Source organism: Psittacula echo, assembly GCF_963264785.1.
Source record: "Psittacula echo genome assembly, chromosome: 10".
NCBI classification, from domain to species: Eukaryota; Metazoa; Chordata; class Aves; order Psittaciformes; family Psittacidae; genus Psittacula; species Psittacula echo.
Genome location: NC_137741.1, coordinates 4780130 through 4808040, shown reverse-complemented (window position 1 = coordinate 4808040; position 27911 = coordinate 4780130). Strand labels below are relative to the sequence as shown.

Here is a 27911-nt window from a genome sequence, read left to right as displayed (position 1 = left end):
AGGGGAGACTGAGATGAGCTCTTAGGCAGAAGCTCTTCCCTGTAAGGGTGCTGAGGCGCTGGCACAGGGTGCCCAGAGAAGCTGTGGCTGCCCCATCCCTGGCAGTGTTCAAGGCCAGGTTGGACACAGGGGCTTGGAGCAAGCTGCTCTAGTGGAAGGGGTCCCTGCCCGTGGCAGGGAGTTGGAACTAAATGAGCTTTAAGGTCCCTTAAAACACAAACCAGGCTGGGGTTCTGTGATTATGTGCTATGTCACTTGAGCAGACAAATCTATGACCGTTTACAAACCCAGCTGGTTTCTACGGGGAGTTTAGCCAGCAACGGAAGAAGGAAGGCAAAAAGGACAGCAATACCCCTCCCGCCGCCATCTCCCTCTGCCCGTCCCTCCCGGCCGGACCGGGCACTTCCGGCGCGCCGTGACGTATGGCGGCGGTGCCGCGCTGAGTGGGCGCTGGGCTGGCGGGGCGGGGCGCGGCGCGGCGCCTCGCCTCCCTCCCGCGGTGCCCCCTCCCGCTGCGGCGCGGGCCGAGGCTGAGGGAAGATGGCGAAGACGTACGATTATCTGTTCAAGCTGCTGCTGATCGGCGACTCGGGCGTGGGCAAGACTTGCCTGCTCTTCCGCTTCAGCGAGGACGCCTTCAACACCACCTTCATTTCCACCATCGGTGAGGCGCCACGGCTGCCGCCGCCATCCCAGGGGCAAGGGGGGTCCTGGCCGGGGCCCTCCCGCCGGGAGCGGAATGGCCGGGATGGCGGGACAGGGAGCGAAGCGGGCAGCGCCACCCATGTCGCCGCCCGGGGCTTGGGCCGCGCTTGGCGGCCTGTGCCTGGCCGCTGCGCGGGAGTGGGCGGGAGCCCTGCGGCCGTTGCGGGCCGTGTGCGGGAGGAAGCGCCGCCGCCGTGCCCCGGCTTGGCCGTGCTCCCGCCGGCCCCGTGCAGAGGGCCCCGGTGCGGGACAGGGTTTGTCCCTCGGAGGCGCGGCCCCTGCCGGGGGGCCGCAGGGTGCGGGCCGGGCCCGGCGGCAGCAACAGTTGGCCCAGCCTTGGCGGCTGAGCCGCTTGGCCTCTCGCCTGTTGGTTGTGCTGTTCGTGGGAAAGGTGTTTCTGTGGGGCGGCCTGGGCCATGGCGTGTGCGGGGCTGCAGCAGTGCCCAGCCTCACGTCCCGAACAACGCGCTAGATGAGCTGCAGGGTGATCGTTGTGTCGGTTTTCTTGCGCTTTCCTTATGGGTCCTTTTCTAGATGTACATTCTCACAAGGTGGCAGAAGGCTCGGTCAGCTCATGTTAGCTGTGAGTCGTGCTTAGCTGCACAGTGAGAGGGACCACACGGCTCTCAGCAGGTCGTTTAACTATCTCTTCTCAACTATTGTAAACTCGCGTGTACATGTAGCTCATGAGTTTGAGATCTGGAGTTCTGTTCAAGCTCTTGAGTCAACTGGAGTTAGAAGCTCCTTAGTGACTAGATAGAGGAACCTCCTCGATGAAAGTTGAGTTTGGTCACAAGTTTGGTGGTGGAAAGTAGTTTCTAAAGCACAGCTAATTTCTGTTAATGACAGGAGGATGCTATGTATCAAAACAGGCTGTTGTGGCTTGTGTTTCTGTGAGATTTGTGAGTCTTAAAGTATTTTCCACTGAACTAAACACAAGCAAAATTTTAAAGTTCTTCACTGTCCTGGGCTTAGACCACAACATTCAGTTAACTGAAACTGCCCCATCCCTGGCAGTGTTCAAGGCCAGGTTGGACACAGGGGCTTGGAGCAACCTGCTCTACTGGAAGGTGTCGCTGTTTGTGGCAGGGGTTGGAACTGGATGGGTTTTAAGGTCCCTTCTAACCCAACTCAGTCTGTGATTCCGTGTCTGGCAAGACTTGAGATTTATGGTTAGCCCTTTGTAGTTGAGGTCACTTAAAATACAGTACACTATTTTCTGGATGAAGGGGTAAACTGCATTGGAGGTTGCTAGTGTTTAGGAAGACAAAAGTAATGCTGGCTTTGGAAAATAACGCTGAAAAGATGAGTAGACTCTTTATTGGAAGGAAATTGATTTAAAGATGGGGTAGAATAACATGTAACTTGTTTTATGTTGCCCAAATGCCATATCCTCTTCAAATATTTTATTATTCTGAACTTGGTGCACGGGGAAGAAACAAATTTTGATGTAGGCAGATGCTGTTGACTCCATGAGGTATGGCTGGCATTTCCAGCACTTTGAGAACAGATTTCCTGCATTGCAACAAAATATTTCTGAAGTATTAAAATGCCATGTTCCTCTTCTCTCTGCAACCGTTTTCAAAGTGCTGTATCAGTAACGCCAGCCAATCAAGACCTGAGTAGCATTGCACCTACAAAGTTACTCTGCTGTATGTGTGGTAGAATGAAAGACTTACTAAACATAAATAAATGCTGTATAGTTAAAGAAAAGAAGTAGCCTACATTGGTAGTGTGCTAAATATAAAATACCTCTTCGTACTTTTGAAGAGATAGCGGACATAAATGGGTGTGTCTGATTCCCAGCCCTTTTTTTGGTGTTTCCTAAACTGATTAGCCCCTTGATATTTCTTGTTCTCACTGGTTCACTGTGAAGTCTTGAGGATTTTGAATGTGATGCTGATCCTTTTCTTACCTTACTCAGTAAATGTAGGATTTTCTACCATTTTCTTCCTTTACACTTGCTTTCACAAGGGTAGTGTTTTCAACACTATCAACCTGAAGAAGCTTACTAATAACTGAGGGACATTTCTGATTCCATAGGCAGTGTTTTTGATTTTACAGTTCAGTTTTCCTTCTTATAATTTGTTTCTTCCAGTCCCTTTCATTTATTAGCAAAGAACCTACAAACAGTGAAGTTGACAATGCAGGAAATGGTGAAACTGTTCATAAAGTGCTGATGTGTGCTTCAATAAAAGTACTTGGGGATTTTCAGTATTTCTTGTGTATTGCTTGTATTACTTTTAGGTTAGTCATGTAGATCTAATCTGTTCTTTCTCTGTGAGTGCGTGGTGGCTGCTCAGTACTAGTCGGTTTTAGAATTGTCACTAATACGTTTGTATTATCACATCTGATGAGCAATGGGGCATTCCACTTGCAGTAGTTATGATTTTTTCCCTTGTCTGATAAAGCAAAACCAACCCTGGTGTGGAAGGAGACAGAGGGATGCAGTGCTTTTCCCAAACAGGCCCCCCTGCCAGATGAAGTTTTAATGTCTCCAGATTAGCAGTCCTAATGGAGTGCACCGAGTCTTCCTGAAGTATAAGCTGCAAGGCTGTTTTGTGTATATGTTCTCCAAAAAGGGGATTTTGCAGTATGGTGGTACTTCCTGTTACAATGTGTGTTCAATCCACAATGATTTTAATTAGAACACATGATATTATGTGCCCTTAGTGGTACCTTCCGCCTCTGGTCTGTCTCCTAACAAGATGTCTGAGAAGGCATATATTTGAGATGTGTTAAAGCAAAATTCTATTCTTTAATTTTATGTATGCAAATGCAGTTTGTGAGTTAAGTCATTTAGAGGTTTTTCTTAAATATATGGGGTTAAACCTCTATTTCAACTTTTTTTTTTCTTTGATTCTACATCCAGAAATTAAAGCAGACTTTCTTGCCGTGATGTAGGGGTGCACATCATGTCTAAGCACCAGCTTGCTTATACTTTCCTACTCCTGTTGTTGTTTAGTAGTTTAACTGGGGCTAAACCACTTCAGTTACCAGGGCAATGAAAGCACTTCCCAAAAGAAAAAAAAAGAAATTAGGAGGGGGATGTTGAAACATTCCTTTATTATAGAAATGAGTTAATAATTAATTGGAGTTACTTTGTCATCTTGCACGATATACTTGTGTTATACTTGGCAGATTTCTGCTGTCATGCAAAACATGCCTGTAAGGCTGCATCCTTGTGGATTGCTTGGAGGTTTGCAAATGGTCCCTTGATTTTTCTCCTCAAGACTTTGGTCATGCTCTGATGATGGTTGTACTGATGCAGACAGTAAGGTCTTCCAGCCTAGTGTCTTGTGGGCAGCAGTTGCATGAGTAGTAGGAGAAAGGGCAGTGCATGTGTTTATAACTTATTGTGCTTTTAATTCTGTTTTGGGTGACTCTTGCTGCAAGAGTCTTTCTGTCTTTGTCTTGACTACCTGGTGCAACTGATACCTTCAGCAAACTTTGCTACCCGTTCTAAGAAGTGAACCAGCAATCTTTCTCTCTTATGATACCCTTGGTTGTTCGAGGTGATATGTTTTCAGTCTGTGAAAGCAGAGATGGGCTTTCATCAGCTTCAGGCAAGGCAGGTCTTGGCCTTCAGCAACTTGAAGTTTTTTACATGGGGCTCTGTATTTGTGCTTGGAAAACTTCTGACAGGGTGGACAAGTCCTGATGCTGCTGTGGTCCCTCATGAGGATCAGCTTTTCACTGCTAACGTGGGATAAAACTTTTACAGCAGGAATGTGTTATGTAAGGTTATGTTGCTTAGTTTGCTTCCTGAGTGGAAACTTCTGCTTTTTGCACAGTTGTACATGGAAAGGAAAATGCAGTTGAGTCAGCTCATTTTCACACTTCAACAGCTCCTAAAGCAAAACTTATCTTGGAGTATCTCGTGCATTTTGCTAGTCATTTCAGTGCGGTGTACGAGAATAAGAAGCATTAATTTAGCAGTCTCCAAGTACCTTAACTTGCTGTTCAAGTAGTGCTGTCTGGTAAAACTGGATTGAGTTTATGATTCCAAATAAGAAGGTATATTCTTTGCATTTGTTTCAACTTTCTGTTTAAACTGGTTTCCATGAGCATAAACTCTGATCTTCTAGCCAGCAGCATTTCTGACCTGGTACAGAGGCTGCTGACTCTGACACAAAATTTGTTGTATTTATTCTTTTTAATCCAAGATGATATCAGCATTTGGCAGGAAGCTGCCCACACAAGAGAGTCCTGGATCCGAGAGCTCAAACACATTGTTGATTTTACAGAAGTAACTTTTCCTTAGCCTACATCTTGCAAAATAGGTCGCGACTCTGGCAATCAAGCACGTGGATGCTGACCCCTGAACACTCCGAAGAAAATCCTTGACAAGCAAAATTATCAACTTCCGGTTTGGAGTGAAATTTCCCTGTCTATAACATGTAATGGAAGTTGGTTTGGTGTACTCAAATTAAATTACGAGCAAAGGGAGGGAAGAGTCAGGAAGGCGTTGTCTTTATTAATGGTCATTATAATAAATGAATTGTAAGTATTCTCTGCCATGCATTAGGCGACTGAGGCTATTTTGCGTCTCAGGTGGCCCCATTATTCGTATCTGCAGAATGGAAGTGAATGTTCAAGGTTTGTGGGATCTGGGACTTGGGTATTTATTCAGTACAGTGTGAGAAGGACATCAAGGGTTTACATGGGAATAAGGGCAGACAGCATTATGGAGGCAAATGTGAAGGTGGAAGAATGAGTCCACAGTCAGGGTGTGTGATGGGTGGTCAGCAAGATGTTACCGGATGTTGATCAGAAAGTGTTGTGGCTGGAGACATTGTAGCTTAAAAGCATTACAGTTTATATCTCTTGTGACCTTAAACTTCGTACTAACACCTAGCTGGTAACAAAAGGCATCTTAGACTTTGGTTTTCATCTGCTGATGAGGTTGTGTTACCCTCCTGTGTGCAGCGACAGGCCAGCAATGTAAGTGAAGGTGTTTGGCTTTTATTAAAGATGCTGTTGCAGCTGTGTTGCTGCATGTTACTCTGATATGGTGTGACAGATATCTGACTATGCCTATTCCTAATTGGCAGATGGAGGTCTATCTTGGTTATGTCTTATCTGGTTATTTGAATGACAGGAGGGCAGCTCAGACCTGCTTTTGTGACTTGGATCGAATGCAAAGTTAAGAATGCAGGCTGACACTGAATGAATGTAAGAACAAACATATTGATTGATACAGGCTTTGAGAGAGGTGCTGAACACTTGGCTTTTAGGAATTCATTATTTACTTTTTTGGAAGGATTTACTAGTCCTTCTGCAATAGCATATCCTTTTAGTAGAAATGCGTCTTGAACTGACTTATTTCAGAATTTAACTGAAATTCGTAACAGGTGATTAAGAATCCATTTGGTATTTATAGGGATGCTTTATTGCATGTTTTGTGATAGAAATTAGGTGTTTGTAATGCAAGTGATATGATACTACTGTTTATCTTTAATTGGATATTATGGTAGTTTGAGTGCCCAGTCCATCAAGCTGACTGTAGATATATAAAGTAGATCTGGTCCTTTTCTAATGTGAATAAGCAATGGATAATAGTAACTTCAACAGGGTTTCAGTGTGTAAGACTCTTGTACAAGTAGAGTTGATCCAGAAGCTTTTAGTTGCTGGACTTGCAACTCAAAACTTAAGTCAGCAAAAGGGGTTGCTGTGGGATGTAATTTAGTGCCTCTTAAAGGGTTTTTGACCAGAAATTGCATGTAGTTTCAGTTTAATCTTGTAGTTTACTATAAACTTTCATCTTAAATGTAAACTATGACACTTCTGATTAAACTGTTCAAAGTTTTAAAGGCAACTGATGTACTGCATGTTTCAGAAGACTTCTGTTCTGATAGGGAGGACCAAGTTTAAGATGATCTGTATTAGCTTTGCCGCTACTGTGCAGACTCTACTGCTTTGGGCATCAGAGAAAAAAGGCTGATGCTGAATGTCAGTGGCATTCTCTTATATATATGACAGAATCTAAGAGCACATAAAGCGGACTGTTCGCTAACAGGAGTCTGGCAACAAATCCGGAACTCGGAAGAACAGGTTGAGGATCAGAAATTGGACAAAGCTAATGTGGCTGCCAGCCAGGGAACACATACACTGCTTCCCCACCCTCAGTAAGATCCTCCTTTCCTTATCTGCTAGAGAGAAGGAGCTTCCCTTTACTGAAGCAAAATGTCTTGTCTGTATGGTGTGACTTCTGATGGGATTAAAGATGAAGTAAGGTATCTGTGTCAACCCAAGCGTGGAAGGAAGGAGGAAGATACAGTAAGTCAGAGGAACTGCTGACTGGAAGAGCTTGTGGCTTAGCAGAAGTGACGAGAGAAGGGTACTTTGAATATGCAGTGCAGGAAAAGGAGATGAAATGGCCATTAAAAGAACCTTGCATAATGTAGGAAAAGAAAACTGTTATGTGCTAGAAAGACAGGTATGGCCCTCGTTAATAAGTTATGTGTTTTTGCCTGTTAATTTAAGTGGTAAAACCTTTCAAAAAAGGCCTAATTTGTCATTTATATAAGTTAAATAAAGCAGTCCTCCTTCTCTCGTGTCCTTTGCTTCTCAGACACACCCCCCTCCCCGTTACCCCCATGTAAGAACATGGGTTTAAAAAAACCTCTGATAAAATGATGTTCCCAAGGGCTGTTGAGAGTGCCATCTTTAAAAATAACTCCAGTGACTTCAAACTTTCAGCTTTGATTTTTGGCCTGATTTTTAGCATTTTCCAAAGGTTTTAATGTTTTTTTTTTATTCTCTTCTGCCTCTGATCCTGTCGTGATATCCCTAAATCTCTCAAGGAGGTGCTTGGCAGTCTATGTTATTGGGCTATAGCAGTGTTTTAACTGTACATACTAACTGTATGTAGCCTTTCATATCTGTCTTAAATCTGTAGCTGAGGGGATATGTGTGCAGTACCTATCACGGGAACTGTTGGAATAGAAGATGCAAAGTCATTGGTTGTACCACGCAAGGGTGTTTTATCTCCAAGTGATCAATGACTTACCAATTCTTCCCTTCCTTTATGAATTCTGGGACACACTGTATGCTTGCTTTTCAGGTAGCATCTCTTCTCTTGTAATCAGACAGTGGTATGGCCCGCAAAAGTCACTCTGAGTAACCAGTTCAGTATAGACAACCCTAACCTTTTTGGCTTCTTCTCATCATCTCAACTGAAGTGTAGTATATGAATAGAATATTTACTGGAATGGGTTGTCCAGGGAAGTTGTGAATGCTCCATCCCTGGCAGTGTTCAAGGCCAGGTTGGACAGAGCCTTGGGTGGCATGGTTTAGTGTGAGGTGTCCCTGCCCATGGCAGGGGGTTGGAACTAGATGATCTTAAGGTCCTTTCCAATCCTAACTATTCTATGATTCTGTAATAGTGAACAATGAACTTTAAATCACAGTGTCAAGTTAGTCTTGGTTATATAAGATTTTTTTAAAATGGCATTTCCTTGACATTTTGGGTGCTTAAGATGCTAGATTTTGGAGGAAGTGGGCCTTTTTCTTTCTTTTTTTTTTTTTTTTTTCTTCTTTCCCTGACAGCAAGATTCAGTTAGCATTACTTTGGTTAAAGACTGCATTTTCTGTGCTTTCTACCTTTACAAGCATATCTGAACTGCAGGTTCCACTTTCAATTTTTTTTTCCTCATTCCTATTAAATGATGCTTTTGGTAAGGACTCATCCCATGTCCTCTCTTCTGAAAGAATAATCCAATATTTGTATTCCTAAGGCACCTCCTAAATGTGAAAATCTGGTGTTCTTACCCATTAAAACGTGTGGCAAAGTTGTTTTTTCTTGTGCAGTAGAAAGCCATGTGCTGTACATCCCAGAGACCTGAGGAAAAGAAGAACTTCAAAGTAGATAACAGATCCTCAAATCTCACATTGCTGAATTACAGATTCAGTGAGTGTGGGGCTGGGTCCTTGGGGGATGGCTGCAGCCATTTCTGTTCCATATCTAGCCGTAGTTGGAGGGGGAAATACAGAGCAATTCGTGTACTAGCATGGACCTGCAGCTAGTCAGGTGATATCTTGGTGTAGGATCCACACTGGAGCTGCTTGCAAGTTACTCATGGGCCACCTTTTGGTCTGTATTAACCAGGGCTTTAGTTTAATGATTGGTTCAATGGAGTCTGTGGTCTTTTACTCAGAGGAGACCTGTGACTGTGTACCTGTCCTCTAAGTTGCGCCATCGTGGATGATGATAAGCTGAAGCATGGAACTCAGAGGAAAACCTGACCTGATCAAAAGAGAAAAGGGTTTGGTCATGACTCTTCAGTGGCAGCACCTACCCTAGTTTCAGTTAGCTGTGAAGCTGTAGCCTCAGCTCGTCTGTGGCCAATTTTAACTTTTGCTGCTCTCCGTTTGCACATTGGCTTGCAAGGAATATGTTCTCAAAGCAGCTAAGTTAGTGCATTCCTCTTGGAGACACTCGGTCTATAAATAGCCCTTACGATAAACAAACTTTGCTGTCTGTATCAGTAGTGTAGTTTTAATCTATTCCAAAATTATTTTAGAGGAAACTGAGTTACCACCAAGTGTAGCGTATTTCAAATTCAAATAGAACAAGAGGTAAACATAGGCTTATTTCTGTGCACTTTCAAAGAGCTGTAGTACTCGTGTTGTAAACCCTATAAGACGTTCTGCAGAGACCCAGCTCTTTTTAAAGTTGGTCTATTCTGACAGTTGGTAATTTTACTCATGTCAAACAGTTATAAGTTTCTATTCCTGTGTTGTTTTATCATCTTAAGATTTGGATTGAGTGTTTTTGGTATTTAAAGTCATGCAATTCAGAGGCTGCTCAAAGCAATCTGTAAATTCTGAATTTAAGATATGGAAGGATAATTTCACTTTGCAGGATCTTCTAGTGTTCATACTGAAGCACTGCAATGCGCATTTAGGGTGGCAGAACTCATAGGATCGCTGTTAGGAGCAAGTGGCTGAAGAGTACTGGATTCGAATCTAGGTATGATAACCAGATTACACAATAGGTTATTGAGCTGCCAGAAACCTGAATGTTTCAATGTGTAGGGTGGTCTAATTCTGATGACTGTAAGTTGTATTCTGAATCCCTTGTTCTCTTGTAGATAAAAAGTAGCTTACCTTAAGAAAGGAAGCTTAAAGTGGTAGCTGTACTGTGGGTGAGGAGACACATGCTGAAGAAAGTGGCAGTTTGCTTAGGATCATGAGCATTGAGCTGATCTTGGTAGTAAGTTTCAAGGTCTTACGAGCAGGAAACCAGCTTATGTTACATATATCTTTATTGCCTTACCTATTTGACCTATTTGGGTATATTTAGTTTGCCAGTGTAGTGTATTTAAACTTTAAGAACTTTATTTATATCTTTCAAGGTGCAGGACACTCCTCTGGGAATCATTGTGTAGGACACTGGTATTAGATTCTTTGTATAGGTGAACAGTAAGATGAAGAAAGAAAGGCTAGTTAACCTGAAGAAGCCTATTCAGTCCACTCTGAATTTAAAAGTGTTTTGTGGATTCTTATGGGCTGTCCTGAAGGAATAGAGTAGGGCTTTGTCCCTTCAAGTTGTGAAAGGATGAATAAAACTGGTTGCACTTGAGTAGATTCCAAAATAAATTTATCTTTCAACTTTCAAACACCTTGGTGCGTTGCTTTGTGTTAATCTGCTGCATTTTTGAATGGTCCCAATAAAAGACTGCTATGTCTTTAATTTACATAGTAATACAAGACATTGCTGAGATCATCTGAACATGCACTGCAGATGTTACTAGGGACTAAAGCCAAATGTTCAAGTTCAAAATGATTAGACTTTGTTTTTTTGCGTGAGGCTGTATGACACACTGGTGTGTTGCAAGTGTTCCCCACCCTGCCTTTCGCACTGATCGTGTTTCCTACTTGGTCATTTCTTATGTTTACTGAAATCCTTCAAGAAAGATCTAATATAAAAGCAGATTTCTGAGGGTTTATTTATCTGCTTTTATAGATGAGGCAATAAGCAAGGTGTGTGAGTGAGGTCTTCAGTGTCCCTCAGTACCAGTTGCTTACAACTCTTTGAAAGTATAATGAAAAGCAAATGCAGTAGCAGCAGCTGGTCCTGCTGCAGTGTGTGGGGCTGACAGGCTTGTGAGAGCCCTCTCAAATTCAGACCCATCCTTTGGAGAGCCAGCAGAACAATACCAGCTGTTAACAGCTGTACCATAGAATTACTACTGCTCACTGGGTCCAATGTTCACCTATGCAACTCAGTTGCTTGCTGTTCACAAGAGGCAAAGCCTATGGGGGGGAGCATTTTCCAAGTAATTCTCTCCCAGACTTCAACCAACTGAAGGTGAAGCCTACTGATTTTCAGTCACGTGCCTCTACTCACTTCCTTTTTTTTGAAGGTAGGTTACAAATCTGCTTGTCATTTCGAAGTTGCTTTTAATTCAGCCTTAACTGTAAGTGACTGCAGGAAAATGTCTTCCTCTCCTTTTGTATCTCTTGAAGGCTCTCACGTGTTGTGTCTTGCAGTAAAGAACTTGTAAACTTTCCTCCCTCTCCAGTTTTACCCATTCAAAAAAACAAAGCCAAACAAACCCCCACAACCTCGCATGAAAGCACAGTGGGATAGGAAGGACCAGTGCTGTGAAGTTGGAGAAAGCCCAGCTTGAAAGTTGATGGATAAATTTCAGTTGTTCTGATGCTGTATTGCTCAAAAGGGTAACGAGACTTTGAACCTTGACTCCTTTCCCCATCTTGTAATGAATTCCTTTTTATTGTGATCTATGTCCAATGGTGATAAGTGCCATAAAGTTTCTGTTTATCAGGGAATCCCATTGGAAAAAAGAAATTTCCATTCAATTTTCTTCTTCTGTTCTTACTTCAAAAGAGTAAGGTGAGGTTTGATAAGTAGGAGGATAACTTCTTTGGGAGGGTGGGAGTTTGTTTTTGCAGGTCATGCAAAACAGATCTCTCAATTTTTAGTTTGATAAACTGATAAACAAGCTCCGATCCTGTGGTGCCTCTTGTACATTCACTGATAGGTGGATCTAAAATGAGACTCTTCCTAGCAAGCAAACCAGGTATTAATTTGTTTTCACAGCTTCTTTGCCAATTTTTAGTGTTTAATCACTTTTAAAATCCCCTTGGCGGGCATATTTTAAAACCAAACAAAGCACAACTGAGCCGTTTAAAATGCTCGTACATGGAGTGCTACGTTTTTTTTAAATGAAGTATTGCTTTGCCAGAGGTGGAGAAATAATCGACTGTGGTTAGATAGAGAGGCCAGTGTACACTATCAGACATTGACATTTATTTGCATCCTGAAAGGTGTTGATTTCCTGGCTGATCTTTTGCTGCAGCTGCACCAGAGAAGTGTTATTAATATAGATTCTGTGAGCTCAGTGATGGCAAACCTGTGAAATCACCTTGAGTTAAAATCAGCAGAAGTTGTCACCTGATCATACAGCTTTCTCACATGTAAGATCCAGCTGCTGCAAACTAATGTTGAGCCACACAAAAAATTAACTTAAAATCCTGCTCAACAACTGTGTAATTTAGCTAAATGTTAAGAATTCCAGTATTTGTTTGCCAGTGGCGACTAAGGGATTTTTTTCTTCTTTACTTCAGTTTTATGTGTTTCTTTTCTGTCTGTCCTTCACTGCTTGTATTATTGAAGAACGTGGCCCTTTTAGTACCTTCTTGCTGAGGGGACTGAAGACCAGAGAAACCTTTACCTTCAGGAAGTATTTTCTGGAACTGTTGTAACAGTTGATGTGTTCCAGACAGAATATTTTGGTTTGGTTTCATTGTGCTGTAGCATCTTTTGCAACAGAAATGTTGTTTAAAAAGAAAAACAAGATCTGTAAGTCCAAACAGTGGACTATGTAGGAAAAAGTTGTAGTGAAGACCTATCAGAAACTAGTACTGTAGTACTGAAAAACCTGAGGTAGTAGCTCGGGTGACTACAGGGTTAAAATCCTAGATGAGGAGAGAACAAAAGAGTAACAGTGATGCCGTAAGAGTAAGCTACTGTTCTAAGAACTCAAGTAGCAAAATGAACTGTTTCAGCTTCTCTGCTTGGTTTTCCTTGCATTCCGGTGGGAATTGTGTCAGAGTAGTTTTCTGGAGGTTCATAGTAGGAAACCATTGGTACTAAAGCTGGAAAAGAAACCTCTCAATATGTACTGCTGGGCTGTCCTGTATATTTAGTGTTGTAATGTACCTCTTCGGAACATTTTCCAATGTCTCTTTAAACTGATTGCATTACAGAGTAATTACAGGTAAAATCTGCCTAGGTTGGCTGGAATAAGAAGGAAAGTCTAACTCGGGGGTGGAGTGGTGGAACAAGAAGTAGTATCAGCAGAAGAGCTCTTGCTGTACTAGATGAACATAACTTCTTGGCTTAAACCAAAAGAGGCCTAGGTGAGGCCGGTCTCCCTGGCTTCTCATATTTGGCTGTGTGGTGTTGGGCAGTGATAGACCCTAGCTGGCAAGTTTAACTAGCTTTCTGTAGCAATACAAGGTAGATACGGCAACATGCAACTCATGGCTTTCTGTGTATGGCTCTGTGGCACTAGGGATGCTGACTTTCTTAGTGTGCAGGTTTCTCTGGCAGTGTATTCTTTGTCGTTGTTGGAAGCTATGGCACAAAATACTCCCAGGTGAGAGGGTGCATTCCCAGCCTATAGTTAGCAAGGATCTGCAACGGATTTTGAAGAATAATCCCTCAGCTGCTTTTACCATGCTGCAAGGGGAATCCAGCAGTTACAGTCCTAACCAAGGCACAGCTGAGATCTTTGCAGACTGTAAGCTTGTGGTTATTGCAAGAGATGCTCTTGCATCCGTATCTAATACATAACAAACTTGCTAGGTGGGCACTGGTGTGTCAGACTTGTGTGGCAACTCCACTTTAGAGGTTAAGAATAATTACCCTGTTGGCCTTTGCATTCTGAGAATTAATCTAGGTCTGTGCTTTCTAAAAGCTTCTGAAATTTAACTTAAGATGGATATCCAGATGTTTCTGGTCTGTTTCTCCCTGCTGAGGAGAACAACTTTGCACACTGCATTTTAAAGCTGTGAAAGCTGTGTGATCCTTTACAGTGAAACCTTCTGATTCACAAATGACTCTTCATTAGACCCAGCTATCTTTTTAAAGTTTTGTATTTTGCAGTGTGTGACTGCAAAATAAGAATTCATTGATAAAGGAAACTCTCTGTCAGTAATGACTTTTGCAATGCTTTAGTCATGGGAGTGTTTTACATGGTGTAATGAAAGTTAACTGTAGCAGGACGTTGCTTGTACTGAGCCATGCAAGTGCACTTGGCAGGAAGTGGTAGCACATGTCACCAGGCTTGCTCTGCCAATGTTTGCAGCTCACCACTTCCTGTTACTGAAGTGAAAGAACAAAAGAAACACTCGTTTCTAGTTCATTTTAGCCTCTAAAAAGTTGCAGTTGCATTTGTTAAACTTTTCAGTATCCTAACAGGGGTGTTTATGGCCTTCCTTTTTATAGACTGCTTTGATCTTTGAAATTCTTCTTTTTTGAGAATTTTGATGGAGGTTCCTACTAGAAATGTGAAGTTCCAAGAAGATATCTTTTGATGCAGATCCTGAGGTTCAGCAGTAATCAAAGGGGTGGTTGTACAAATCATTTTAGTGCTGCAAGGGAAATGACTAACCACAAGAAACCAGCCTGTGCAAGGCATGGGTTGGTGCACATAGATACCTGACTGCAACTCGGAAAACCATTCCTACAGGAATCTTTCACTGTTGCTGCTGCTGTGTCTTAGCTTCAGCAGCTGACAGTGCATACAGAATTATCTTTAAACCACAGTAGTCTCTGAACCCAGTTTTCCCAATAGTTGTTGGACTTAATTCTAAGACTCCAAACCTAGCCACAGAGGAGCTTTTAAAACTGATATAATTTGCTGTTGTCTGTGATGCAATACCCTTCCCAGAAGAACCTTTAATTTGTGCTTTATAACCTTTGAGGCCAAAAGAAAATCTATTCAGAGCAAAGGTCATTTGTGATTTCAGCAAGTATTGCACCTAGTTAGGAGAGAAATCTTTACAACGAGGGAGACGCAAAATCCTATTGAGTGTGAAATGGAAATGCTACCAAACTCCTGATACACATAATAGGGATTGTTTTTAAAGTACACGTCATTCTTATGTCATTTTTAGAAGAATGTGAATTAATGAGAGGATCTTTTTGCCTGTAAATCTACTCATGAGTCCTGGGAAACTGCAATTGTAGCAGTAGTCATAGCAGTTTAAATTAATGCAATTAATTTCATATGCTGTTAAAAGTGCTGATGTGATATTTCTGTGTGTAATTTGTATTCTAACTAATGGGCTGAATAACACACCTGTAACGCGTCAAGATTAAGTGGCTGAAACTTGGTATTTTCGGTGTTTTAAAATGTTAAAATCACATGTGAGAATGAAAGCCTAATAGTTAATGAATGTCCATATTTCATATTCAGATGTTACCATAGTATATTAATAAAGGCCTGTAGCTTCCTGTTTAAGTGATGGAGGAATTCATAAAGCTACAAATGGCATTTTCCCAATTGAGATACTCTTGATAATTGTCACTTAAATTGCATACAAAGAAATAAAAACCCCCAGTCCCTACCCCACCCACTCAAATCTCTTGCAAACTGTGACTAAATATCAAGTAACTATTGAAGATTCAGTGAAGAAAAAAGATGGGCCATTAGTTTCAAGACAGATTAATTGAAGGGTGCATAGGGGTTGCCGTCCTGGGACACACATCTGGCAGTCACATCGTGGGACTTGAGCACTCTCAGTTTGTTACAGTGTAGGTTATATGTCAATATATGTAGGTCACTATGTTATAGTGTAGATTTAGAGGCACTGAAGTTAAAACAGTCCAGGGTAAAGGCTAGTTTGTTTGGAAATCTTGGCTTTGGTTCATGCACTCTTTTGGTCCCTCTAAACCTTAAAAGATATTAAGCCCTTCTGAATTATTATTAATTTTTTTCCACCCATGGCTTAAAATCTGTCTTCAAAACCAGCCTCGGAACTGCTGGGTGCCATGTGGAAGTGTAAGGGGTGGGGAGGAGGGAGAGAAGTGTTCCCTTGATACGTTTTGGAGCTTCCTAGGAAAGTTACTCCTGGACCGGTGTTCTTGAAAAAGTCCCATGCGTGGTGTGCTTCAGCAGCTCTGTGTATAGCTTTTATTTCCTGGTGCTTTACCATTTACTGTGATGTCTGATTAGACTGCATGAAACACGAGTTTCCAAAAGTAGATGACAGCTTTGAAAAGGAGCTTAAGGGGTCATAGTACATATTTTTAACTCGGAGCCAGCTGAGGGAATTGACTTAAACTGCAGGGGCTTGTCAAAAGTGGAGAAAAATATACATTCAAGCTCATGACCTTATTTGATGTAAAATGGAAGAATTCTGAGGTTAAATCTTCCTTTTGTAATCTTGACTAACTCTAATAGTGAGTCTGAGTTTGGTCTGTTTCATTGTGCAGATTAATTTATCCTTGACACTTTGAGTGCAGCTGCAAATCTTTGTGCATCCTCAGCACTTCCCTGTGTTTGGAAGAGATGGCAGCTTCAGAATAATTCTTTTGCCCAAGTTTGCTCATACCAAATTGTCAAAACAAAACTAAACACTTCCTTTTCATTTATTGCAAAACTCAGACTATTGCTTTCTCTGGCAGGAATCGACTTTAAGATCAGAACAATAGAATTAGATGGAAAGAAAATCAAGCTTCAGATATGGTAAGTATTGCCAAGTAATTTAAGGTTTTGGTGATCACTGATTTAATGCCTGAGCAGGAATAAATACTTCATAGCTTTGAGCCTGCTGCACGAGAAGTTTTATACCTTTTATTCGTTGACTGTCCATGAGGTTTATGCTTTCTTCTAGCTTGATCTTGGAGTGGTTCTGCTTCAGTAGCACAGGAAATAGCCTGTTCACATGTGAACGTTACAGCCACTTCCCATTTTATTGAAAGCTGTCCTCTTAAATATGGTCTTAGCTATTCCCTGTGGAAGAGAAGCGTTAGCTCCATATGTGTAAACTAAAAGACACGACCTAACAAAACGTAATCTCCTCTGCTACTTTCATAGCTAATTGTACTTAGAGGCACAGAATAGTGGTAATGCTCCCATTCCTTGCATGGTGGGTTAGTAGACACTGAGCCTCCTGATAGCAGCAGAGGAGTATTTCTGGAGTAGCATTATTACCTGTGCCAAACTCTTTAAAATGCTACTGGTGAACGTAGGACTTCTGATTTCTCAGGTTCTAACAAAGATGCAAGATTTGCATGCAAGCCAGAATTCTTGTGACTAAGGAAGTGAAGTGCCAGAAGTGGTTGGTTTGTTTGCTGTCTGTAATACAAGTCTAAAAGCTGTTTTCTGTCAGGCCTTTGGGGTTCAGTTCCCCTTAGGTGTGACTAGTAGCCAAACACTCTGGTCCTCTTGTTCACTCACAGACACTGCTTTGAAGTCATCTAGGATAAAATGTCAGCACACTAAGGTATAGTGGCTGATTTTCATAGCTAACTGTATGTGAAAATGCACTATCCTAAAGTATTGTACTGCTGCATGTTTTAATTTTTGTTTAATGCAGGACTCATGTGCATCAGAGCTGCCTTTTTGAATTATTCTAGGGGAGGCTGTGTAGTGCTGAGTTCTGATGCTTGCATGCCCATTTAAATGCTTTTGTGCCATATTTATGGTGCTGCTATAACCACGGATGTAAGTAGGATAGCTTGGGAATGAGGAAGATGTTGAGGGCTGAAAAAACTTGTGCAAACAGCTTCTTAATGGTATTTTTTCTCAGTGAGTATCTTATATTGTTACTGGGTTTAAAAAGATCTCTTAAGTACAGAAGAGTGTAAAGATCTCCTCAAACAAATGCTTGTTTTCACTGCTTTTCAGGGATACAGCAGGCCAGGAGAGGTTCCGCACAATCACAACAGCTTACTACAGAGGAGCCATGGTGAGTCTTCTCAATTCAAAGCAGTTAGGCACAACTAGTGTAACTGGTTTGCTGTTCTGAAGGTTTTATCATGTGAGCGTTCCACTGGAGGATAGGATAATTGTGGCTTGAGATGCAAGGAATTAAGTTTGTGGTTTGGTTGAAGTTTTTTGTTTTGTGCTTCTTTTTGGTTTTTGTTTTTTAAACCTGTTGGTACTTTGTCTAGTCCTGTTCTCGTGATGAAACTTGAAGCCCTATTGTCTCTTGAAACATAATTAAAACTTCTGCAGATTATAATAAAAGGTGAAGTTCCCAAGCTCTAATGGGACACGGCTTTTTTGCTGCAGTCAACCCCTTCCAACATTTGAAATGTTTGAAAAATAGCTGATGGATGATTTTAATATTCAAAGTGCATTTCACTGAACTGATTTCCTTCAACCAGTAGAGAATGCAAAATCTGGGCTAGAAATGTAATCACCTACAAAAACTACTGTTACTTTGTCCACCATTGAGAATGACTTGGAGCTTGCACTCTTTGGGCTGCAACTGCTTGTAATGGTTCTTTTAATTAATGCTATGGTTTGAGGTACTTTGTGTTGGAACACTGTTAATTTCAACTTGCTGATTACTAGCTGTCCTGCTACTACATATTTTTGTCACTTTGTATGAACAGATCCATTCCATTCATGGGCTGGCTGTGGGTCCAAGTAATGCCACTGTTAGCGAATACAGATGGGGAGAAATGGTAATGGTTGTGGCTCTATGTTAGAACTTTCCAGTACTTGAAAAGGTTATGGCAGTGACATGGTCTTCTCCCCACCTCCCAGTCCATGCAAGGATTTTTCTTTGTCCTATGAGGAATGGTTGGAAAGACAATAAGGAATGGAAATGAACCTGGCAATCTGACCTTAATGCAGCTGTTGTGTGTTTTCCCATGCTTTGCTCATTGTTGAGAGCCCATGCTAGTATACGTACGTAACTGTCTGAAAGGGCTAAAGCTTCTGGGAGAGTACCTAGTGTCAGCTCTGCTGTAAGGATCTACTGGCCCCAGCAGACTGGATCACACAGGTTTGTCATCTTTGACTGCTTAAAGCTGCTGCTTCTAAACTTGACCAGCAACAGAGTCGTGGTTACTGTTGTAGAATTTCTACACTTTCCCTGACTCTAGGCTAATAATTTAAAAGTTCACATAGGTGGTGTGTTTTACCTCTGACAGTGGCGAAAAATGACAAATGGTAGTATTTTGGGTAAATTCTCAGCAATGCCATAATGTTTTGAGACAAGATTGTAGGTGTGTAAGTTGTGTTGAACTTCTCACAAGTATAATCAAACCAACAGCATACATCAAAAGCCACACAATAGTGCTAGCTCATCTAACTGGATTTTCTTAACTTTATTTAGGGAATTATGCTGGTGTATGACATCACAAACGAAAAGTCTTTTGACAACATAAAAAACTGGATAAGAAACATAGAGGAGGTAGGTGCTTTGGGAAGTATTTCTTAACTTGTTCACCTTAGGATTTTCCTGGGACCAATAATAACCAAGTAATTATTCACTTTCGTTATAGTAGCCAAAATATATGGTCAAGTTAGATTGTACAGTGAATGCAACAGTGGTTATTAATGGGGAGAAGATTTTCTTATTCACCTAGGGGTAGAAGATAGAAAACTTAAGTTTAAAAAGTAAGCATAAAGTGTTTCAAAGCTGCTTTTACTATGTGACTCTCATTGTTCTTTTTTACTTATGGGTGTGTCTGAGGAATGGGAAGAAATAAGATCTTAGGGTGTCTGCGTTTCACTGAGGTGATGACAGATCTGTCTAATTTTGGTTGTTACTGTGGTGTGTGTTTGTCTGATTAGAGATTTTTGACCTTTTCATTTGGTCTTGGTTAAACTTCCTTCCTACTAACTTACTATAAATCATTTTGTGGGATATGCTGTCAAGTAGGACGAAGACATTATGAAGTGAGAGGAAAAACCTTAATTTTAGTGAAGCTATAGTTAGGTAACATAATCTTCCTGGTTTGGGTTTTTTTCCTTAAATGTAAAACTTGTGGGCTTTTCTTTATTATTGTTACTTGGCTCTTAAGCCAGATTCCTGTATATCAAATTATAGTTTGATACTATATTGATTGGGCTGGAAAAGTTCTCTTGCTGAAGTGATTATTAAAGTATTTTACTAACAATCTGTTTTAAAAGTGCAATTGTATTGCATAATTATACTGCAACCAAATAGCTCAGATGTCTGTGCACCGCTTTGAAGCAAAGTGAGTACTGTTATATTTCCAGAATAGCCAAATGCCTGTGCACGTGTGCAGCCTGATACAGAGCTCTTGGCACTGTATTTGGTCTGGTTTAATACTCAGCCAAACTTAATCTAGGAGGATTTATTCCAACCAATTTTAATATGCAACTATTAAATTGGCTGGTTTAGAAGTCAGTCACTTCCTCAGCAATGCCTTCACATTAAATAACTTCTGAAAAATAAGATAGTCACTGGTGGATGAGTTTGACACGTTGATTTCTTTTAGGCAATGATGTACTTTGTGTCTGAGAGATTACGGTTTCTTCTTTCAGCATGCCTCTTCAGATGTAGAAAGAATGATCCTGGGTAACAAATGTGATATGAATGAAAAAAGACAAGTGTCCAAGGAAAAAGGGGAGAAGGTGAGCTTTGGGTGACTTACCTCATTTAGAAGCCTCCTTTTCTTGGGACATTGCCTGCTGGATGTTTTGGGATGTTTTAGGCATATGAGAGATAATGGGCTTCAAACCTCTTGTTTTAGAAACTTTTATATGTTATGGGATGCCAGGTTTAGGGGGTTTGTTTTTAAATAGCACTTGACAGTCTTAAAGTCTGAATAAACTTAATGATACTGTTGTCTTGAGAGGAGGATCCTATAAAGAATATTGACCTTTGCTACAGCATGAAGTATTTTAAATCTCAGTCTGAATCTTTGTATATAGACTAATCAATTCACCATGGTGACTGCTTACTCCTGCTATTAAACTTAAGTAATCAGCGGTTCTTCAGAACAAATGAACAAGTAAGAATACTATATAATCTATCATGTGCACAGCTAAAGCAGTGTAGTTGCTAGTAATACTGCTTACGGGATGATTGTATATAGTTATCTGGTCCATAAATCCATATCAATGAAGATTTTATCTTGATGTCGTTTTAGGTGCTAAATAAGTCTTTTTGTGAGCAATTAATCTCTTTGTTGTTTTGAATTTACATGAGGGTATGGCCTGTTCTAATATTTTTGTCTAATTGTCCAGTAATTTTAATGGTTTTGCAAGAGAAAAGCAGAAATGAAGCTTGTTTGGTTTCAGTTTTTAAGCTTGCTGCTGTATACAGCATCTATTGTTGTATTATGAACCCATATGAAACACTGGTTTTACAAAGGAACTTCAATAACATTGAAAAACTTTAACCTCTCTTCCAGTTAGCAATTGATTATGGAATCAAATTTTTGGAGACAAGTGCAAAATCCAGCATAAATGTGGAAGAGGTAAGAGATGGGTGTTACGCTTGGGTGTGTTTGTTGAACTACTGCTATGGAGACATTTTTCATGATCTACTGGGCTTTCTGACCTGACCTGGGACCTAAAGTTCCTACTGTGCTCCAGGGTCAGCAGTCTTGTTATATTTAGAGAGTTGCTGTAAAATCCAGCATTTCTTGTTTTCTGGTAATGTCTGGAATTGGTTGTTGAGTGGGTGTTAACAGTGGTTTACTATCATTGTAGGAAACAGTCGCTTTAGACTTTTGTGCCTTGCTGCAAAATTTCAGGTGCTTTTGGACAGAGAATAGGTGTAATTTTGGAACAATGCTTTGTGCAGGAAATCTGATTCAAGATTTACTTTGAGAATAACATGCTGTTGTGTCAAGGAGCCTTCAGGTTACTACTAGATATGTGCTGTGCAGATGAGACTGAAGTTAACTTGGAACACCAGCATAGACTGTCACAAGCTGATGTTAGAAGAGGAAGTCTCTAGACTTGCAGCTTGTTTTCCTGCAAGTGAAATTTATTCTAAAAGCCTAAGACCACTATTTATGAGCGCATACGGAAATAAATTGGACGGAAGAGTGGCTCAGCTCCAGTCTGTCTTACCATGAGTCACTCTTGTCATGTCAGGGCGGGTGGGGGGAGGATCTTAACTCCATGAAAAGCATGAACAAGAATATAATGTGATATCAAGAAGCAGCTACATCACGATTCATTCGTTCAGATAAGGTGTAGACTTATTCTTAAATGTTGTTCCTACACCTGACAGTCTGAAAGCTTTTCCATGTGTATTGATCGGATACCTTTTAGAAGTCCTCCAGACACGTACTTAGTACAGATCATGCAGCTAACAAATTAACTGGAAACTAAAGAGGTTGTTACTTTAAAATAATATGACTGGTGCCATGCCAGTCAAGCATTTTTTCTGATTGCAGGATGATTGTTATACAGTATATTTAGAATTAAGCTATTTTCATTGTGTTGCATCTGGAAGAGTGCTTGACCTGATTTTCACAGTGTCATTGTGATTCCTACAACAGACAATGGAAGTGTGAACTTAACAGCTAATAGCAACTGTGCATAGCCATAGTCTCATAATAAAAAGTACCTATCGTCTTCATTGGTTCCTCCAGATGATTGACTTGCTTTTTCATGACATGCCTTGCAATTTCATTTTAACTCCTGTAGGTCACTAAATGTACAGCATTACTTTGTGCTTACTCTGAACAACACGGCCATCTGAATATTTAATTGTCACATGAATACTGAAGAAAGCATTTAAAAATGCACTTGATACAGGCATTGAGCAAGTAACGATTTAGTTTTCATTCCACCAAATACTTGTGGGAAATGACACAATTGTGATATTTTTGTGATCAGAAGGGAATTAATTTGTATTATTTGTTGTGATTTATTTGCATTAAATGAGTCTTTGGATATATTCTAACACAGTGAAAGGGGAAATGTTTAATTTTTTACATTCTGGAATTGTCCTTGGATTGTTGATAACTCCAGATAGGGAAAAGCAAGATTTTAGGTTGCTTCTGCAGAATTTTTCTGCTACAGAAGTTTCTTTGTTCCGTTGTACGTTGAGGTCTGAGATGCTGATATTTGCCAGAGTGTGGTTTTATTTTCTGGTTGTTTTGTACTGATACGGATATTGGAAGTGTAACTAACTTTATACGTACATCGTGTATGTAACCTTGTCTTCAGCAGATCATGGCTTTTTAATGCCCAAGGGATACGCAATGGGCAAGTCTGTTCACTTACTGCAAAGATTTGAGGAATGGAGACTAAAAAGAAATAGTTTTTCCTTCTAAGGAGTGCTGACTGCAGTTTTAAGTAAACACCTGTTGGTACACAGAGTGAGTGCTTTGCAACTCCAAGTGCTACCAGTGGCCTACAGCATAGTGTATTGTTAATGTGTCTGGCTACTTCAGATCTATGTTGTCTTTCAAGTCCTGTGATTAACTCTTTTTTCATTTTGTTTTTCATTTCTGCTCCTCACCAGGCATTTTTCACACTTGCACGGGACATAATGACAAAGCTCAACAGAAAAATGGTTTGTATTTCGAATTGCCATGCAAACTAGTTAGGTTGCAATGACTGCTATAATCATTGGCTGAATAGTAGCCCTACCAAGATACTCCTGGGGATTACAGTGGGGTTGATAGATCAAAATTGAGCAAGCAGTGCTTTATCACACTTTGTTACACATCAGTGCGTAACTTCTTTATTTTGCATAGACATTAACATTGGGCAGCCTGGAACTGATGTGTTCTTTTCAAATGTTACCAGTGTGATCCTTGCTTTATTAAACGTCAAATCATGTAGTCACTCCTTCAGCTAATCCTTGAGATCTGGATTGTTAGATGTTTCTTTTTAAAGCAGGCAGTTTTACTGAGTAATTAACAGTGGATAATTGAGAAGCCTGGGTTGCAACAAGCCTCTGCTTTGGTTGTTGCTTTGAAAGGAAAGGAAGTGGGGAGGGAGACTAGGAAAGCCAGACTTACTTTTTCCGGCATATCCTGATGTTGATGCTCTTGTGTCTTTCAGAATGACAACAGTTCATCAGGGGCAGGTGGGCCAGTAAAAATAACAGAAAATCGATCTAAGAAGAGCAGCTTCTTTCGATGCACGCTACTTTGATGAACTTCTAATGATAGACTGCAGCACACTTAGAACCTTTTCTGCTTCTTTGAAAGCACAGGGTCACAAAGCCTCAGAAATAATACCACCAAGCTGCTGCTGAGAGCTCCATTGAACGTAGACTGCGATACACAAAATACCGAGTGGATTTTGCTCACTAAGCCTATTGACCTGTCAGGCTCTTCTTTCTCAGATATGGAAGCTATGAAGTGGAGACACAAATGCAAGAGTTAACCTGTTTTCTTTTTTTACTTTCTGTTTTATTGCCTGTTGCAAAAGCTGCTACGTTTCTTTTAACTTTGCACATCCATATTGGCCTCTTACTGCCTGTTACAGCACAATCTTACATTCGTATTTGCACGGTTTGACTTGTAAGATTCTTAACAGATTTGTGCAGCTTTTTCTCTTTTTAAACAAATATATTTTCAAGCAGAAGAGCCAGGGGTAAAATTATCTCACTTCCAGTATTTCCTATGCTGTATACTTGTGGCCATGACTGCAGTATGGATGTCAACACTCTAGTAATGAGAATTACTGGAACAATTGGCATTTAACAATTTGTATGCATTTTGTCTTAGATGCACAAATCTGTTCATGCAGAAGCGATGACATTCTATTCTGAATGTAGTGTGTTGCTTTTCTTTCTTTACCAGACTTAGCAAAGTTGTGTTCTGAATTGCCAGTCACTGTTTGATTCACAGATGCACCTTTCAGTTATTTGAATAAACACAGTGTCTTTCCTCACTTAACTTCCCTTTATTAGCTCAAACCGTCTGCACCTTTTTTGTTTCTGATGAGGAAGTGCACTCTGGAGCTGAAATCATCGTCACTAATTAGCCTCATCACTATCACTTAAGTGGCTTGTGGAAGCTGAATGCATGAGTTTTGAGTAACCTCTGTGGATTCATTTGTTCAGAAATGACTACTTCTAAAGGTGACTTCCATTTCTACTGTAATTCTAAGCATAGTTCGTTAATGTGTGTGAGCATCAGCCCTTGATGCAGTGTCCAAAAACTAGCTTCCTGTGCAGTTACTAGAGTATATCAAGTTGTGGCACTAAGGAAATGGTCACATTAGGGCTATAATGTACTCTTAGTTATGCAGTTAATGCTGAATGTGTGAAGCCCTCCTTGGTCTGCTCAAGCAGTTAAGTTATTTTTTCTCATCAAAAACTGATACAGTGACCTAGACTGTTAGAGGCAGAGTTCAAACATAGTTGCCTTTTTTACTCAACTGAGCATTGTATAACCTTGTCTTTGTTCTACTACTTTTTTATTGTCCTCTGAAAAAATTCCTCAGTGAGCAATTAAAACAGGTGCTTTAGTTCTGTTGATGTGCCAAACTTGGACCATTGTAAGCTTTAACTACAAGTTTGTGTCCAGCATGTTTGTTACTAGGGGATAGGTGCATTCTGTCATTGTCTAAGTTCATGTCTGATGTGCTTGCTTTTGCTTCACTTACATGGTCTGGGGTTGTAAACAGTGAGCTGGTGGTTAGCACAGATAACTGCTTCGTTTTGTGGTGTCAGGTACTGAACTTGTCATCTCTGGGTCTGTTGTAAATATCTTGGAAGTGAAATGGCCAACAGTGTTAGACTTCAGACTTTTGATTTTAAAAGGTTTAACATTAGTAGCTGATTCCATAAAGTTTTAAGTGGTTATCAACCTGTCCCCACGTGTGGTTTAATAGAAATAGTTATTGTAACTAGGTGGTGAATCTCATAAACTGCTGTTGCTGCACTAAACCAGAAAGATCTTCATGGCAACAAGGTTCAGTGAAAAAACAAAGCAACCCTAACTGCTGTGTTGTCTACCCTTGATGTTTTTCTTGGACGGGCTAAAGCAGTTATGTTTTCTGTATGGTTAAAAAAGTGCTTCTATACAGAAAGTGTTGTGACACCAATTATGAATGTTGTTTATTTTCAGTAATTTACCTCTGACTTATTTGGTGTCGTAATACTTTGATTTTTATCTCAGGGGTTGTCTGCAAACCAAAACTGACATGTTCTGTGTGTGGCACCGTTTACAGAATGCTTTGTATTGTTTTTCCTGTCTTTGCTGTGTGGTTAAATGTTCATTCAATATTAGTCTCCATGAACTTCCCTTTGAAAGAGCCTGTAAGTAGTAAAGTCTATGAAGTGCTTCTTGAAGCAGCAGCGAATTGGGGTATCTGCTTTGTTGGGGGGGGTGGGAGTGGGGAGAAAAAAACCTTGCTATTTTCTTACATTTAGCTGTGCTAAACTGTACATAAATGTGAGGTAAGACCATAGGAAACTCACTTTATGCATGATAAAATAATGCAGTAAATATTTCACGTTGCTTAATGTTCATGTAAAGTTCATCTTTTTCTATTTGTAGAAGAATTTAATGCAATTTTGTTGTCCCCTGCTGAAACTGAAGAATTCTAATTTCATGTGGTCTTATGGATAAGGTAAAATGCAGATTTCTCTCTCTCTTTTTTTGCTGTTTTGCCCTCACCCCTCTTCTCTAGCAGTATTAAATGGCTGAGTGGCTGCACTTTATCCGTGTGCTAACTTTTGGTCAGTGTAGACCTCTTTCTTTGTACAGTCTGACTTGTCAGACGTTGAGAAACGTGCTGTATCCTAGCGTGCAGATCAGCTGTATGTTTTACTGGGAGTTTTTTTAGCTATATTTTCCTTTAGACAGGCGGGTGATGATAAATGGTATGTTCTGCCTACGCATCAGATGCTGGGTACTACAGGCTTTTCTAATATCACTATGGTTGTTTTGTGCAGCCGCTGTTGCTACTTCGCTCAAGACTATATAATCTCAACTTTGAAGGACTCTTAACTATACCTCAGTCAAGTAGTTAGTATTCTAATGGCCATTAGAATGAAAGTCATATAATGATTATTCATTAAGCAGCAAATGTATTTCTGTTTTGTTCCAGAAACTGCCATTAACCTTTCAGGAAAGGCAGACCTTTTTTGGTGGAATTCGCTAAAACAAAAATGCTGCTTGTGCTATGGAGTTGTAGGCACTCTTTCCCTCCACCCCATGTCTGTGCACTATTACCTTGGCCAATATTTTTCTAAATGGTTTAAGGAAAAAAAAAAAAAAAAAGAAAAAAAAAAAAAAAAGCCAAACCAACCCCAAACTGCTCTCAGTGCTTTGCAGTTTTAGCTTTCAGTCTGTGCTCAGCACAACGTGCACAAGGAGGTTTTGTTGAGTGTGTACAGAATATTTGATTTGCTTACTGCCTGGAAGTTCTATTATTGCTAAAGCTTAACCCACTCGCGAAACTTAACGCACTCACTTTTCTACTGGGGGGACAGTCTTAAAATGCTCATTGACTTTTCAGACCTGTAGTTCTTCTTACAGAAACTATTTCCTATTGTAAGTACCTTTCCCGTACTAGTCTGCTGAAGTCAAGTGAATTAAGTTGATCATTCTCACAAGTGAATAAAGGAGTCTTTAATATACATATCACGTTAAAATATTGTGAATGGATAATGATTTGAACGTACATGAATAATATGTAAAATGCATAAATGTGTTATTTGTGAAAATGCATCTGTTATTTGGTTACCTGTTAATGTAACTGAAATTTTGCAATGTTAACCCTTAAGGATTGGTCTGTAGGTGATAATAGGTCTCTTTTTCTCCTCCGTTCACTGAACTGCTTATGTCATTTTCATTCTTACAAATAAAACTTGTATTTCTTTCTTCCACAAAAGCAGGTTTTCCATTGATTTGATTTTTCTTGTTTCTGGTGAATTTAACTATTTTAGTGCATTCCTATGGCCTTACGGACGTTTTTGCAAATAAAACTTCAATTACAGTTATTTTAATGCTATATAGCTACTAAATTCAGAATAAAAACTATAGTCCTTGAGAAAATGCTTAATTTTGAAATAGAAGTGTTCTACTCTGTATGTTCAAACACATTTTATCTCTGATATAAAGGTGTAATGTGAAAAGCTCCTGCGGATAAAAGTGAACTTGTCATGTGGTTAACTTGTAAACCTGATCAATAATTGTGTATTGATGTGTATAGACAGAAAACCAAACCCGACCCCTAAGAAAACCCCAAACCTTCACACTCCAGTGGTTTTATTATTCCATGTGAACTTTTTTACAACAATGTGTGTCTCAA

General features: G+C 40.3%; 1 protein-coding gene across 2 annotated transcripts; it reads left to right on the top strand.

Annotated features, from left to right (window-relative positions):
* Nucleotides 1-457: 457 nt before the first annotated feature.
* RAB8B (RAB8B, member RAS oncogene family) lies at nucleotides 458-27911 on the top strand. Of its 2 annotated transcripts, XR_013957760.1 has the most exons (9): nucleotides 458-664; nucleotides 16370-16430; nucleotides 17595-17655; nucleotides 19036-19113; nucleotides 20214-20303; nucleotides 21086-21151; nucleotides 23158-23208; nucleotides 23703-24729; nucleotides 26153-27911. XR_013957760.1 is itself a non-coding variant. In XM_080626535.1 (8 exons), the coding sequence occupies exons 1-8, from the start codon at nucleotides 541-543 to the stop codon at nucleotides 23793-23795; spliced, it is 624 nt and encodes a 207-aa protein (XP_080482661.1). In that variant the 5' UTR covers nucleotides 458-540; the 3' UTR covers nucleotides 23796-25955. The 2 variants fall into 2 exon arrangements, 1 of the variants encoding a protein (XP_080482661.1); XM_080626535.1 differs by lacking the exon at nucleotides 26153-27911 and having other exon boundaries at nucleotides 23703-25955.

What these genes read in the sequence shown, in the direction of transcription:
- RAB8B (XM_080626535.1), top strand. Translation starts at nt 541, where the DNA reads ATGGCGAAGACGTACGATTATCTGTTCAAGCTGCTGCTGATCGGCGAC. An exon ending in CACCTTCATTTCCACCATCG is followed by an intron (nt 665 to 16,369) that starts GTGAGGCGCCAC and finishes TTTCTCTGGCAG; the next exon opens with GAATCGACTTTAAGATCAGA. An exon ending in CTTACTACAGAGGAGCCATG is followed by an intron (nt 17,656 to 19,035) that starts GTGAGTCTTCTC and finishes AACTTTATTTAG; the next exon opens with GGAATTATGCTGGTGTATGA.